At 42.9% G+C, this 14,732-nt stretch overlaps 1 protein-coding gene across 1 annotated transcript in view; it reads right to left on the reverse strand.

Annotated features, from left to right (window-relative positions):
* The window catches only part of LOC124612346 (probable cytochrome P450 301a1, mitochondrial), a 228,441-nt gene that overhangs the window by 96,724 nt on the left and 116,985 nt on the right, over positions 1-14,732 (reverse strand). The window contains exons 7-8 of the mRNA XM_047140499.1: positions 11,651-11,852; positions 5,904-6,066 (exon numbers count right to left, since the gene is read on the reverse strand). Coding sequence (XP_046996455.1) covers positions 5,904-6,066; positions 11,651-11,852 — 365 coding nt within the window. The remainder of the gene's footprint in view (positions 1-5,903; positions 6,067-11,650; positions 11,853-14,732) is intronic.

Genomic DNA, 14,732 nt, shown 5'->3' on the forward strand with positions numbered 1-14,732 from the left:
GTTCGAATCCTGCCTCGGGCATGGATGTGTGTGATGCCCCTAGGTTAGTTAGGTTTAAGTAGTTCTAAGTTCTAGGGGACTGATGACCTCAGATGTTTAGTCCCATAGTGCTCAGAGCCATTTGAACCATTTGAACCACACCTTTCATGTAGCCATTTCGCCTCGGCTGTCCAGAATTTCCTATTTATTTCATTTCTAAGAAATTTACATATATTTATACACTGATGGTCCAGAACATTATGACCACCGATATACACCCATCCATGAGATAGCAGTGTCACCTGGAGAAGAACTACTACTAGTCAGGCACAAGCACGGTCTGTCCGTGTGTAGAACGGGGAAGGCGCGCAATCTATCTGACAATGGGAGGCCACGACGCAGAGATCATAGATTTACTTCAGACTTTATACACCCTTAGTATGCCATTTAAACAACTTACTGTGCACGTAGTAGTGTGCACTACTCTGGAAATTCTGAGGAAATCACACGAGAAGTATCACCCGTCCATTATGTACTGATGTGTCTGTGTGTAGGTGACAGTTGTAAGAGTTCTTGGTGGTCAAGTGATGCCGGCACGGTAGCTTAGCGAGTTCAGTCAGAGCTGGTTGGCCTCTGCAATAAATAACTGAGTGGAAGGATCAACTAATGAATTGTAATGGATGTCATGTAATGTCCGCAACGTCCAAACACAACGATCAGTAACGAAAACAAAAAATGTGGTTAGCGTTCCAGCTTCATAAGACAAACGCTTATGAAGCGGCAGTTAGACTCCTGCTCTAACTTAATTATTAATCTGCATTGTTTTCATCGACTGGTCATATATTTTAATTTATATGACATTTGATAGATAATATAAATTAGAAAAACCATGTGTACTTGCATAACTTTTAATGAATTTCATGTTATTTGACTGCTTACTGTTTTAATTAAATTTAATCATTAGAACATACACATTTATAATAATCGACAAGTAAATGAAGAAACGCATAGATTCCCTGAAAGCGTATGCCTGTCGCGATTTTGGGAAATCCTTTACACAAGCAATCTGGTAAGGTACCCGAAACTATTTTGCACCTCGACGCTTAGAACTCCAGATTCAGATGGTGCAAATGGCTCTAAGCAGTGTGAGACGTAACATCTGAGGTCATCAGTCCCCTAAACTTAGTACTACTTAAACCTTACTAACCTAAGAACATCACATACATCCATGCCCGAGGCCGGATTCGAACCTGCGACCGTAGCAGCAGCGCAGTTCCGGACTGAAGCGCCTAGAACGGCTCGGCCACAGCGGCCGGTCGAGCTGCAGACACAGATGCAGGTACTATTGGCAGTTAACCTGCCTTCCGGTGAGGTTTTGCTAATGTAGTAACAAGGATTAGTACAAGTACAAATGTTTTGAATATCAAAGAATTTACACTTATACTTCAAAAATCAAGGTTCGAGCAGGAGCCGAACCGTAACCTCATACACGTTCATCTTACGAAGCGGGATGTTTAACCAACATGAACTCTACCATCCGGCAGCTATGCACCGATACATCAGTTACACAATAGACGCGCAAAACTTCTCTTGCGAGTTTCTCGGCATTGTCAGAGTAGTGCACCTTGCTACTTGCACACTACGTTGTTTTAATGGCCTGCTAAAGGTGTACAAGGTTTGAAGCAAATCCCAACGTCATGCACTTGTCTTGTGTGTTTGACCGAGTGCAAATTGTGATGGCCCGGAGGCTCAACACGAGCAATTCGGAAACTATACGACTTGTCGGGTATTCGAGAAGTACTGTGGTGAGCGTCTTTAACACACGGTGAAACCAAGGCGAAACCACGTCCAGATGTCATGGTCTGGGCGGCCACACTTCATTACAGGTGTCGGACGTCGTAAGCTGGGCAAACTGGTAAAACAGGACAGACGGCGAACTGTGGCGGAACCAATATCAGACTTTAATGCTGGGCAGAGTAAAAGTGTGTCTGAACACTCCTAACGATAGGACCCAGCAGCCGACGACCCATGCGTGTGCCGATGTTAACACCACAACAGCTGGAACTACGACTGACCGTCGACAATGAACGTTGGCGGATTTAAATGATCTGATCAATACAGATACCTTCTTCATAAAGTCGATGTGAGGACTCGAATCCATCGTCTTCCAGGGGAACACCTGTACTGTGTGACGGAAACAAGCTGGCGGTGGCTCCGTTATGCTCTGGGGAACAAATAGTTCAAATGGCTCTGAACACTATAGGACTTAACATCTATGGTGATCAGTCCCCTAGAACTTAGAACTACTTAAACCTAACTAACCTAAGGACAGCACACAACACGCAGTCATCACGAGGCAGAGAAAATCCCTGACCCCGCCGGGAATCGAACCCGGGAACCCGGGCGTGGGAAGCGAGAACTCTCCCGCACGACCACGAGATGCGGACCTCTGGGGAACATTCACTGGGGCATCCATGGGTACAGTGGAGCTCGTGCAAGGCACCTTGGCAGCCAATCAGTATCGTAGACGGGTTGCAGACCATTTTCATCCCTTCATGAAGATCATGTTTCCCAGAAGTGACATTATTCAACAATAATGCGCCATGTCACAATTCCAGGAGTGTGATGGAGTGGTTTGAGGAACACAGTGGCGAGTTCCAATTGATATTCTGGGCCCTCATCTCGCCAGGCTGAACCAGGTGGAACACATCTGGGATGTGATTTAACGTGGCGTCAGAGCTCATTGTCCCCCTCCTCGGAATTTCCGGGAATTAGGTGAGTTGTGTGTACAGATAAGGTGCCAGCGCCCTCTACCGACCTACCAAGGCCTCACTGCTTCCATGGCGCGACCCGTCGCAGCTGTTATCGGTGTCAAAGGTGGACACACCGGCTATTAGGTTGGTAGTCATTAAGTTCTAGCTGGTTTCTTATATATACAGGGTGTTACAAAAAAGGTACGGCCAAACTTTCAGGAAACATTCCTCACACACAAAGAAAAAAAATACAGTATGTTATGTGGACATGTGTCCGGGAACGCTTCCTTTCCATGTTAGACCTCATATTATTACTTCTCTTCAGATCACAATAATTATGGAATGGAAACACACAGCAACAGAACGTACCAGCGTGACTTCAAACACTTTGTTGCAGGAAATGTTCAAAATGTCCTCCGTTAGCGAGGATACATGCATCCACCCTCCGTCGCATGGAATCCCTGATGAGCTGATGCAGCCCTGGAGAATGGCGTATTGTATCACAGCCGTCCACAATACGAGCACCAAGAGTCTCTACATTTGGTACAGGGGTTGCGTAGACTAGAGCTTTCAAATGCCCCCATAAATGAAAGTCAAGAGGGTTGAGGTCAGGAGAGCGTGGAGGCCATGGAATTGCTCCGCCTCTACCAATTCATCGGTCACCGAATCTGTTGTTGAGAAGCGTACGAACACTTCGACTGAAATGTGCAGGAGCTCCATCGTGCATGAACCACATGTTGTGTCGTATTTGTAAAGGCACATGTTCTAGCAGCACAGGTAGAATATCCCGTATGAAATCATGATAACGTGCTCCATTGAGCGTAGGAGAAATAACATGAGGCCCAATCAAGACGTCACCAACAATGCCTGCCCAAACGTTCACAGAAAATCTGTGTTGATGAGGTGATTGCACAATTTCGTGCGAATTCACACATATTGATTGTGAAAATTTACAATTTGATCATGTTGGAATGAAGCCTCATCCGTAAAGAGAAAATTTGCACTGAAATGAGGATTGACACATTGTTGGATGAACCATTCGCAGAAGTGTATCAGTGGAGGCCAATCAGCTGCTGGTAGTGCCTGCACACGCTGCACATGGTACAGAAACAACTGTTTCTCCCGTAGCACTCTCCATACAGTGACGTGGTCAACGTTACCTTGTACAGCAGCAACATCTCTGACGCTGACATTAGGGATATTGTCAGCTGCACGAAGAATTGCCTCGTCCATTGCAGGTGTCCTCGTCGTTCTAGGTCTTCCCCAGTCGCGAGTCATAGGCTGGAATGTTCCGTGTTCCCTAAGACGCCGATCAATTGCTTCGAACATCTTCCTGTCGGGACACCTTCGTTCTGGAAATCTGTCTCGATACAAACGTACCGCACCACGGCTATTGCCCCTTGCTATCCATACATCAAATGGGCATCTGCCAACTCCGCATTTGTAAACATTGCACTGACTGCAAAACCACGTTCGTGATGAACACTGACCTGTTGATGCTACGTACTGATGTGCTTGATGCTAGTACTGTAGAGCAATGAGTCGCATGTCAACACAAGCACCGAAGTCAACATTACCTTCCTTCAATTGGGCCAACTGGCGATGAATCGAGGAAGTACAGTACATACTGACGACACTAAAATGAGCTCTAACATGGAAATTAAGCGTTTCCGGACACATGTCCACATAACATCTTTTCTTTATTTGTGTGTGAGGCATGTTTCCTGAAAGTTTGGCCGCACCTTTTTGTAACACCGTGTATATATTTCCGTATTCCGTGTGTTTCCCTGAACATTTCTGTACTTCCTTCTTTCGTCTATTAATTGAAGTATTTCATCTGCTACCCAAGGTTTCTTCGAAGTTACGTTCCTTGTACCCATTACTGTCTGTCCAACATCTGTTATTGCTCTTTTTGGAGATGTCCACTCCTCTTTACATGAGTTACTTAGTCAGGTGTTACTTATCGCGATGTCTACATCATTATCGAACTGCAAATGCGTCTCGTCACTCCTCTGTGCAACAGCATCCCATTTCCTTCCATACTGATTCTTTCGGACGATTGTCTTAACTTCTGTCTACTCTTCATCATTAATAAATTGTGATCTGTGTCTATATACGCATTTCGGTACCCCTTACAACCCAATATCTGTTTTCGGAATCTCTGTTGGTCAATTATGCAATCTAGCTGGAACCTCCCCGTGTTTCTCGTTCACTGCCAAGTGCGCCTCCTACTCTTGGGATTCTTGAGCAGAGTATTCGCTATTACCAAGTGAATTCGGTTAGTCTTTCTACTCTCTCATTCCTACTGCGAAGCCATATTCTCCAGTAACTCTTTCTTTTATTCCTTCCCCTGCAATCTCGTTCCTCCTCCATGACTATTTGATTTTCATTCCCCTTTACATACTTAATTACCAGTTCAGTATCTTCATATACTTTAGCACTTCAGCTGCTGATTACGACGTCGGCTTATATACCTGAACTATCGTTGTTGGTGTTTGTTTGCTGTCGAATCTAATAACAACCCTATCACTGAAGTGTTCACAGGAGCTCACTTTCTTAATGAATCCTACCACAGTTATACCACTTTCTACTGTTGTTGAAATTAAGGTATATTCGTCTGACCAGAAATCCCTGTCTTCTTTCCATTTCACTGATCTCAATTACATCTATAATGAGCCTTTGCATTTCCCTTTTCGAATTTTGTAACTCTCTTTCTCTGTTAACTACTCTGACCGAAAGGAGTGGTGGAGGGAAGAAGCCAGAGACGACGAGCGAGTCAAGCTGGCATAAAATACGAGAACATAAAGAGACTGCCGGCCACAGTGGCCGAGCGGTTATAGGCGCTTCAGTCTGGAACCGCGCGACCGCTACGGTCGCAGGTTTGAATCCTGCCTGGGGCAAGGATGTGTGTGATGTCCTTAGGTTAGTTAGGTTTGAGTAGTTCTAGGTTCTAGGGGACTGATGACCTCATAGTGCTCAGAGCCATTTGAACCATAAAGAGAATAGCATCGAGATGGGAGTAAGTATGAACGAGCCCACCAATTTTCGGTGTCAGGAGACAAAGCCTTTGGACGGCACCTGTACTTGATATCCTCTCCACGCTCACACCCCTATCCTGACTCACATAAATTACAACTAGCAATCACGCACACATGCACACCAACCACCCACCGTGTCGACGCCGGCGAACATCATGTCCAGTGCCATGACGCATGCGACTCCAGGGTCATCGTTCTGCAGCAACAGTCTTTCCAGCACGCTCGACTCGCCCGTGCAGTTCTCGCCCTTTGCCTTGATGCGGTCCATGGCGGCGTTTATATGTCTCATCGATGTCCTGAAAGATTTCAATAGTTTAGCATTGCTTGTGAGTACCTTGGTCTACTGTTTATACTCTTGTCCATTTCCAGCGTACAACATCACGTATAATTTTTGTGATTTGGCGAAGTTTGATATTGGGTGTTAATGATCGGTTACAGCTTTTAAAGCTTAGCAGAATTGAGTCACCCAGCCACATGCAGCCTGACATCCACTTTTGATAAATATTCAGCTCCAGAGGACGCAAACTTCTCTGCAGTGCAAGTATCATTTCATCCCAGCTTCAGTTTCCATTTACTTCTTTACCATATAATACTGTGTTCTATGCGTAATCCCGACCGTGCTAAATCCGACACAATTGAAGTGTTTTGCATGCGGTGAAATGATTTTGACTGTTTTAGCTAGTTGATGAACTCCACTTTAATGATGATATATTTAATTCTAAAAATGGGGTTCTCCCTTGAGCAAACACAAATACTTTTTTAACACCCACACAAATTTTGGTGCAGCATTACTATTGTCGGACAGAAGCCTGTTCCGATAATAAAATATTTTAAAACAAACACGGACGAAAAGTAAACTTCAACCACAAAATGGATTAGTGACTGAACTTTACAGACGGCAACAACCAGGCAACTATATTATTACAAATTTCATCCTCCACCCACATAGCATCCTCGTAAATGATAAAGGCATTATAAGATTTCTTTGACGTATTCCCGAGATAGCTTCACATCTATCGATTTAGTTGCTTTACGAATGACATGTCGAGCTCTGTGTATTAGAAAACATTGGATACAGTCAAAAATTTGGTAATTTTAGTACTCGATAAGCTCATTTTTCGTTCTTTAAGTGACACTGCGGAACTCTATCGAACGACTTCTGAAAGTCAAGAAACACGATACCCACCTGGTCGAATAGTTTTCTTCATCGATCTTCATCTCTTGGACGAACAGAGCAAGCTGAGTTCCACAAGATTTGTTTGATGAACCCAAACTAATTTTTAAAGACGAGATTTCCGTACTTTAAAAACGCTGTCTTGACATCAGCGATGCTGACCGGTAATTATGTGCATCTTCCCGTCGGTCCTTTTAGTAAGCGGGAAAGACCTGTGCTTTTTTTCTTATCACTTGGTACCCTTTGTTTCTCCACTATCTTACGTCACATGGTGTAGAATCTTACACGTATCTCCGGCAAAGATTCTTTACTAGTATTAAGCGGTTTTAGTTCATTGTCGAGTCAGCGATCACCTATCTCAAGGTCTAGATATTCGTAGTGTGTGTGAAACAATTCCAGTTGACCGAATCCAGCATTTCAGCTTTCTCTCTGTCATCTTGAGTTTCGTTGGAACCATCAGGCACTTTAATGGTATGTCTGATGTTCCCTTCCGCGTATGATGGACTGTCGCTCGGTACTTCCGATCTGAGCAGTCATTTGTCAGTCACAGTTGACAGATGCTTGCCGAGACTGGAGCCTCGCTCACAGCAGCCGCTGCATTCTATAATGCTTGCTGACGACTCCCGCACCAAGACGGCGCTGCCTAATGACTGATCCCCACCTGTACTCATCTGAATCTACGTTGATACTCTACAATTCACATCTAAGTGTTCATCTAACCACCTTCACAATGATGCGAGCTCTGGTTTCTCTTATTTTATGATGTCGGCGCCTACAAAATGTTTTCGAATTTCGAGAATAAAGATGGTGACTGAAATTTCGTGAGATCCGGCGGCAAGGAAAAAGGCCTCTGTTTCAATGACGTTCGCCCCAATTATTGCGGCAATCTCTCCCGTATTTCTCGATAGTAAAACGTGCTGCTCTTCCTTGAAATTTGTTGACCTCCTCGGTTAATCCTATCTGGTAAGGAGTAAGGATCCCACACCATGCAGCAGGGCTCCAAGATAGGACGGACAAACATAATGCAGATTCTCTTTAGTATATCTGTTGCATCTTCTGCCAGTAACGTGGTCTCCGATTCGCCTTCCCCAGAATAATTTCTATGTGTTCTTTCCAATTCAGCTATTCGTAAATGTATTTCCTAGGTATTTAGTTCAATTTACGGCCCTCAGATGTGAATGATTTATCTTTTAATCGACGTTTAGTAGATTCCTTTTGACACTCATGTGGATGACCTCACTCTTTTCATTATTCAGAGTCAATTGACAATTATCGCACCGTAGAGATGACTTTAATAGGCGATAAACGACACAATCATCTACAAACAACCTAAGACGGTTGCTCAGACTCTCTACTAAATCGTTTATATGGATAGGGAGCAGCAGAGGGCCCATAACACTACCTTGGGGAACACCATAGATTACTCTAGGACTTCCCGTCAATTACTACGAACTGTGACCTCTCTGACTGGAAATCATGAATCCAGTCACATTATTGAGACGATTTTTCATAAGAACGCAATTTCACTGCAAGCCGCTTGTAAGGTACATTGTCAAAAGCCTTCTGCAAATCTAGAAATACAGAATCAATTTGAAATCCCTTGTCAATACCACTGTGAGTAAAGAGCTACTTGCGTTTCACAACAGCGATGTTTTCTAAATCCGTGTTGACTGTGTGTCAATTGACCGTTCTCTTCGAGGTAATTCATAATCTTTGAACACAATATAAGTTCCAAAATCCTGCTGCATATCGACGTTAATGATACTGACACGTAATCTAATGGATTACGCCTACTGCCTTTCTTGAACGTTGGTGCGGCCTATGCAGCTTTCTAGTTTTTCTAGTTTTTGGATACGGATCTCTCGTCGAGCGAGCTGTTGTCGTTAAGTATGGAGCTATTGCATCACCATACGCTGAAAGGAACCTGATATACAGTCTGGACCGGAGGCCTTGCTTTGATTAAGTGATTTATGTTGCTTCACTGTTTCGAAGATATCTACTTCTAAGTTACTCATGTTGGCAGTTGTACTTGATTCGGATTCTGGAATGTTTACGTCGTTTTCTTTGCTGAAGCAATTTGGATAGACTCTGTTCAGTAGCTCTGCTTTAGCAGCACTGTCATCGAGAGATATTTCCATTCCTATCACGCAGAACGCAATTTCACTACAGTGATTGTGTCATGCCGCTGACATACTTTACATACGACCAGAATCCCTTTGGATTTTCTGCCAGGTTTCGAGACAAAGTTTCGTTGTGGAAGCTATTATAAGCATCTCGCATTGAAATCCATGATAAATTTCGAGTTTCTGTAAAAGATCACCAATCTTGGAGATGTTCCGATCGTTTAAATTTGGCATGCTTTTTTCGCTGTTTGTACAACAGTGTTCTGACCTGTTTTGTGTACTAAGGGGGATCATCTACATTGTTTAATTGTTTGTTAATTTATTTGGTATAAACCTGTCTCTGAATTCAAGCCACATCTGATCTGCACTTCTGTTATTAATTTGGAAGGAGTGGAGATTGCCTCTCAGGAAGACATCAAGCGAATTTTTACCTGCTCTTCTGAATAGATATATTTTTCTTATATTTTTGGAGGATTTGAGAGTTACAATGTTCAGTCTCGCTACGACATCCTTGGCTTTACTAATCCTTGTATCCGTTTTGATGCTCGTTATTAGCTCAGGATCATTTGTTGCTAAGAGGTCAAGTGTGTTTACAGAACCGTTTACTATTCGAGTGGGCCCATGAACAAACTGCTAGAGATAATTTTCAGAGAATTCGTTTAGCGCAATTTCGGACAACGTTTTACACGTAACTCCGGATTTAAACATGACAATCACCACCAAGAGTAACTGTATGTGTCGGGTGCGAGTTTGAAATTTGACTCAGGTTTTGTTTGAACCTTTCAGCAATTGTACAGTCTGAGTTGGAAGATCGGTGAAAGGATCCAATTATTATTTTATTCCGTTTGCCAAAAATGACCTCTACTCGTATTAACTCACCGGAACTATCTACTTCTGTTTCGCTACAAGATAAACTACTTTTAATTGTAACAAATACGCCGTCGCCAACCGTGTTTAACCTATCTTTTCTTAACACATTTTGGTCTTTCGCAAAAATTTCGACTGGTCTTATCTCTGGCTTGAGCCACCTTTCAGTGCTTTCTATTAGCACTTGGAACTCTGGTATCTTCCCAACACAGCTGCGAAATTTACAACTACTCTATCCATGGTCCCTGGATTTACTTTCTTCCTGTGTTCGACATGCATAGTTTGAACTGAAGCTGTTTTTATGTTTCTCAGAGACCCCGCAACCTATGAAACCACCCAGTCCACGTCACACAACCCCTGCTACCCGGACAGCCACCTCCTGCGTGTAGAGGACTCCTGACCTATTTAGCGGAACACGAAACCCAGCCACCCTATGGCCCAAATCAAGGAATCTGCAGCCTACACGGTCGCAGAACCGTCTGAACCTCTGATTCGACGCTCCACTCGGCTTCGTAACAGAGGGCCTCAATCGGTTTTGTCGACTAAGCGGCAAATGGTGAGCTCCACTGACAGACTGGCAGCCTTTACGACTTCTGATAGCCGCTCGAAATGAGAGACAATCTCTTCGGATCAAAAGCGACACACATCATTGGTACCGACGTGTGACACCATCTGCAGTTGACTGCACCCGGTTCTCTTCATGTCATCCAGAAGGACCCGATCCACGTCTGAATGACTCCACTCGGAATGCATATGGAGTGCACATTGGCTTTCTTCCCCTACTTGACAGCCATGTCCAACAGGTGCCGCACTAACCCGCCTAACATTGGAGATCCCATCTATCAATAAACCTATCTGTATAACTATTTGTCAGTGTTCCATTTTTTCGAAGTAATAATCAGCAACCTGGAAAGTGACCCTGATTTTATTATTGATGAAACTGACATATTATTGTTTCATTTTTTAATACTTTGTTCTCAGGGATAGATGTTAATTATTTCAGAAGTGTAACTGTAACCATTCTAGCAGTTGTTGGAAAAAGTATTTTCAGGAAACAAAAGTAATTTTTATGTTCTTCATGACATTCTTTTATCTGGTGCTTCCAATACTTCCTTTTGAGATTAATTTTAAGAATTGCACTCATGTACAAATGTTTAAAATTAATAAAGAAACTTAAGGCTGTCGTCAACCTGGTGTTTGGTTTCAGCGCCACAATTGTAACTGGTATGACATTGTCTTGTCTTGAACTTTGAGCTGTCATATCATGGGCTCTGAACCACACTGAAACTTGGCGTTTTTCACTATCGCAAGTAATTTCCGGAGGTGGAAGGTCTGATTAAGGACCACATGATTATAGGATACCAGACGCAACTTCCTGGCAGATTAAAACTGTGTGCCGGACCGAGACTCAAACTCAGGACCTTTGCCTTCCAGGATACTAGATTTTCTATTTTGCAGTCCGATACTTACTCGTTGAGACACATACCAGAATTTATTAAAACCTCTGTCACCAGATAATTAATTTCTAGTGTGGGGTGAATATCTCAAAGTTGCCATTACAGTTTCAACATAAATGTAAATAAATGAGTGGGAGTTCCACGTTTGTCAAGAAATTAAGTTTGTGAATTACATGTATTGTTCAGCGGCAATTTTGTCAGCACAGTTGATGATAATTTTTTAAAAGTATTGATGGCCTCACAGTAGAGATGCACTCACACGTAGAAGAAGTCGAGGGCCTTGACGTAACGCCGCCACGTAGGCGTGCTGATGAATTTCCAGGGCGACAGCCGGAACTCCAGCTTGAATGTGGCGTCCAAGATGAACTGGACCGCGTCGATCATCTTCTGGGGCTCGGAATCCGCCGGTAGGTTGGGCTCTAGACAGCCTAGGCGTGAATCCAGAGCCACCAACGACACAGCTGCACAGTGGAGGAGGACCAGCGTCACAACACAGTGATGGCATCACATCGCTACCGCACTTTCTGCCGTCGCCAGACTTTTTACATACTGGGTATAAAATCATCTGCTACAGTTCGTACTGCGAACGCTGACTGCACTATTGCCAGCCTTCACCTGCGGAGGTACCGAATTGACATGAATCTAAATATAAGTCTTCTACAATGACGGTAAATGAGGCATTGGCTTGAGATGCACATAAATTCACTTTGTGTGATAGTTTGCTATAGAAGACAGACTCAACGGCGCTAAAACCACATTAACTGCCGGTGCTCTTCTTTCGCCGAGGATATCCGGGGCCGCGAGTTTCGATTAGTAATGTGGAGATTTCAGTGGCTTCAGTTACTACTGACACTGGCCTCAGCATAACTAATAATTTAGCGGCATTCCGAAATAGTTTAATTTCAATATTTCATTTTGAAAAGATAAGACTAGTTTTCCTGTTAAGTCCTTTATTTATCTCCATGACCAGTTTCACAGCGTTTTAGCTACATCATCAGGTGCAATCTGTACAGAGTGATAGACAAAGACTCATATAAGGCAAGAAAACATATCTAGAATGAAAAGTGTATAAAGGATGACCGTACAAAACCAAGTCATAGAGATAAGAGAATGGAATGATCCAGCTGTCACCGTCAACAGTTCTTTCACTAAGTAGCGGATGTCAGACACAAAATAAAATGAAACGCTCCGTTGATACCTATAGAGGACAAAGCTGATCAAAGCAATTCCTAATGAGAGACTGCCACGTAGGTAACATACTAATAAATCCCACTCACAATGAGTAACAGTATCTGGTGACCAAGTGGGGTCCCCATATACCGAAACAACGATCGTAGCACAGACCGTAAATGATCATCTACGGGATAATCTGAAATTTTAACAACTATCGGTGCCTCATCTGCCTGAGATGGATTCAAAAACATACTGATAGAGGCCCAGTCAGTCAGTTCCTCAGAAAGACTAGTACAAATTATTTTAAAGCTTAGTACGAAACTGACATGAAATGAAATGGGGCTGAATATCGTTTCTTACCTAAACAGCTCAATCTGCAGAAAGCAACGCACTGAGAAGCCAGATGACAGGAGGCTGAACTTACCCACAGCAAGCGCATGCTTGATGGTGTACTAATAGGCAGTGCGTCAAACCGCAACTGCGAAAATGCCAGATAGAGACTTGGAGAGAAGTTTAATGTGGAGGGCACATGCGCACCCGCAGATAACTGAACAAATAGAATAGTACCTGAGCTGATGGGAAGGCTGGAGAATGAATTACGATGTATTAAAACGAATGTGAGTTCGTAAAAACTGTTATTGGTGCCAAAGTTCTCCACCGAAAAGCAAAGCATGGTTCCAAAGTAGATTCAAGACAGCAGGAATTAAAAGTTCTTAAATATGACATACAATGATAATTTACAAAAAGACTTAATAAAAGCCAGGATCTAGACTAACGTGATGCGGTTTACAGAAATCGTGCTTGATTTAAAATTCAGTAAAAAGGACGAAAAACTCATTGCTACTAACAGTATGAGTGTGTTGTCAGGTGCGAACTTAAGGGCGATTTCTAATTGCCCACATTATGGTTCTCTTTGGATTTTACTTCAAAACTTCTACCCTTCTCGTCGGTATGTCTCATTGGACAGCCATGGCGCCAGTTACAATGTAGGAGAGTTGTTTTAATCTTGGCTTCCACACCTGGACCACGCTTGTGAGAATAAGGTAAGCTGGTTTGATGTTACTGGGGTGCAGTCGTCTACCGAAGTGTTCGGAAATTCTGCCAAGGTAAGGTATTCTGTGATACTCATGCTTGCCTCACGTATCCTGATTTGCATTTTTAAGTTTTATGGTGTGTTGTATATCACCCTGCAAGGAATTTTTAAGAATAATGCCTTTTTGCCTTCTTCAGCCTCTTGACATCTGGTTTCGCAATGTTACTTTCTGCCAATTGAACTGTTCATGTACGACACGATATTCAGCCCCGTTTCACTTCATGCCAGTCTCGTGCTAAGCTCTTAAATAGTTTTATACTGAATATTTTGGGGATTACTGCAATTCAAGATTGAATAACTGCGTCTTTTCCAGTATGTTTTTCAATCCATTTTAGGCAAATGAGGGAGCAGTAGCTGCTCAAATTTCACATTATACCGTAGATGATTATTTACGGTCAATGATGTGATCACAGTTTCGGCATACGGGGACCGCGCTACCTCACCAGATACTGTTACTCATGGTGGGCGGATTTTATGCTAATTTTTCCTACCTGACACTGTCCTATTACGAAATCCTTTTAGTAGCTTTCGTCCTTTCTAGGTATCACGGGGGCGTTAGGTGTTATTTTATACTTGACGTCCGCTATTTATCTAAAAATTTGCCAACGATAAACGCTTGGTCATGCCATTCTCTTCTCTCGATCGGTACATGACTTGATTTTGTGAGTATATTCATTTTCAATTTAGTTATATTTTCTTGCTTACATCAGTCTTTGCCTATCACTTGGTACAGATCTCATTTTGATGATGAAGCTAAAATGCTGTGAAACCATCCGTACCTGTAAATAAAGGACTTACATCTAAAGCGGTCTTGTCTTTTCAGAATGATACGTCCATGCTGTGGATGCGCTGACTTCAAAGTCTGCTGCGTAAATCTTTCTATTTAATAACTGTAATCTTACAAGTTGTATATCATAAGAATGTTGAATCAAAGATAGAGTATTTGTCCGAAAAGCTTTGTAAGCAATTAATACACCGACGGAAAGGTAAAGGTTAAAACATGAACATTTTTATCAAACAAAGTATAATATACACCATGTTTGCCGTGATCAGTATTTGTTGCTTATACTAGCTT

Source organism: Schistocerca americana, chromosome 4 (genome assembly GCF_021461395.2).
Source record: "Schistocerca americana isolate TAMUIC-IGC-003095 chromosome 4, iqSchAmer2.1, whole genome shotgun sequence".
Classification (NCBI taxonomy): domain Eukaryota; kingdom Metazoa; phylum Arthropoda; class Insecta; order Orthoptera; family Acrididae; genus Schistocerca; species Schistocerca americana.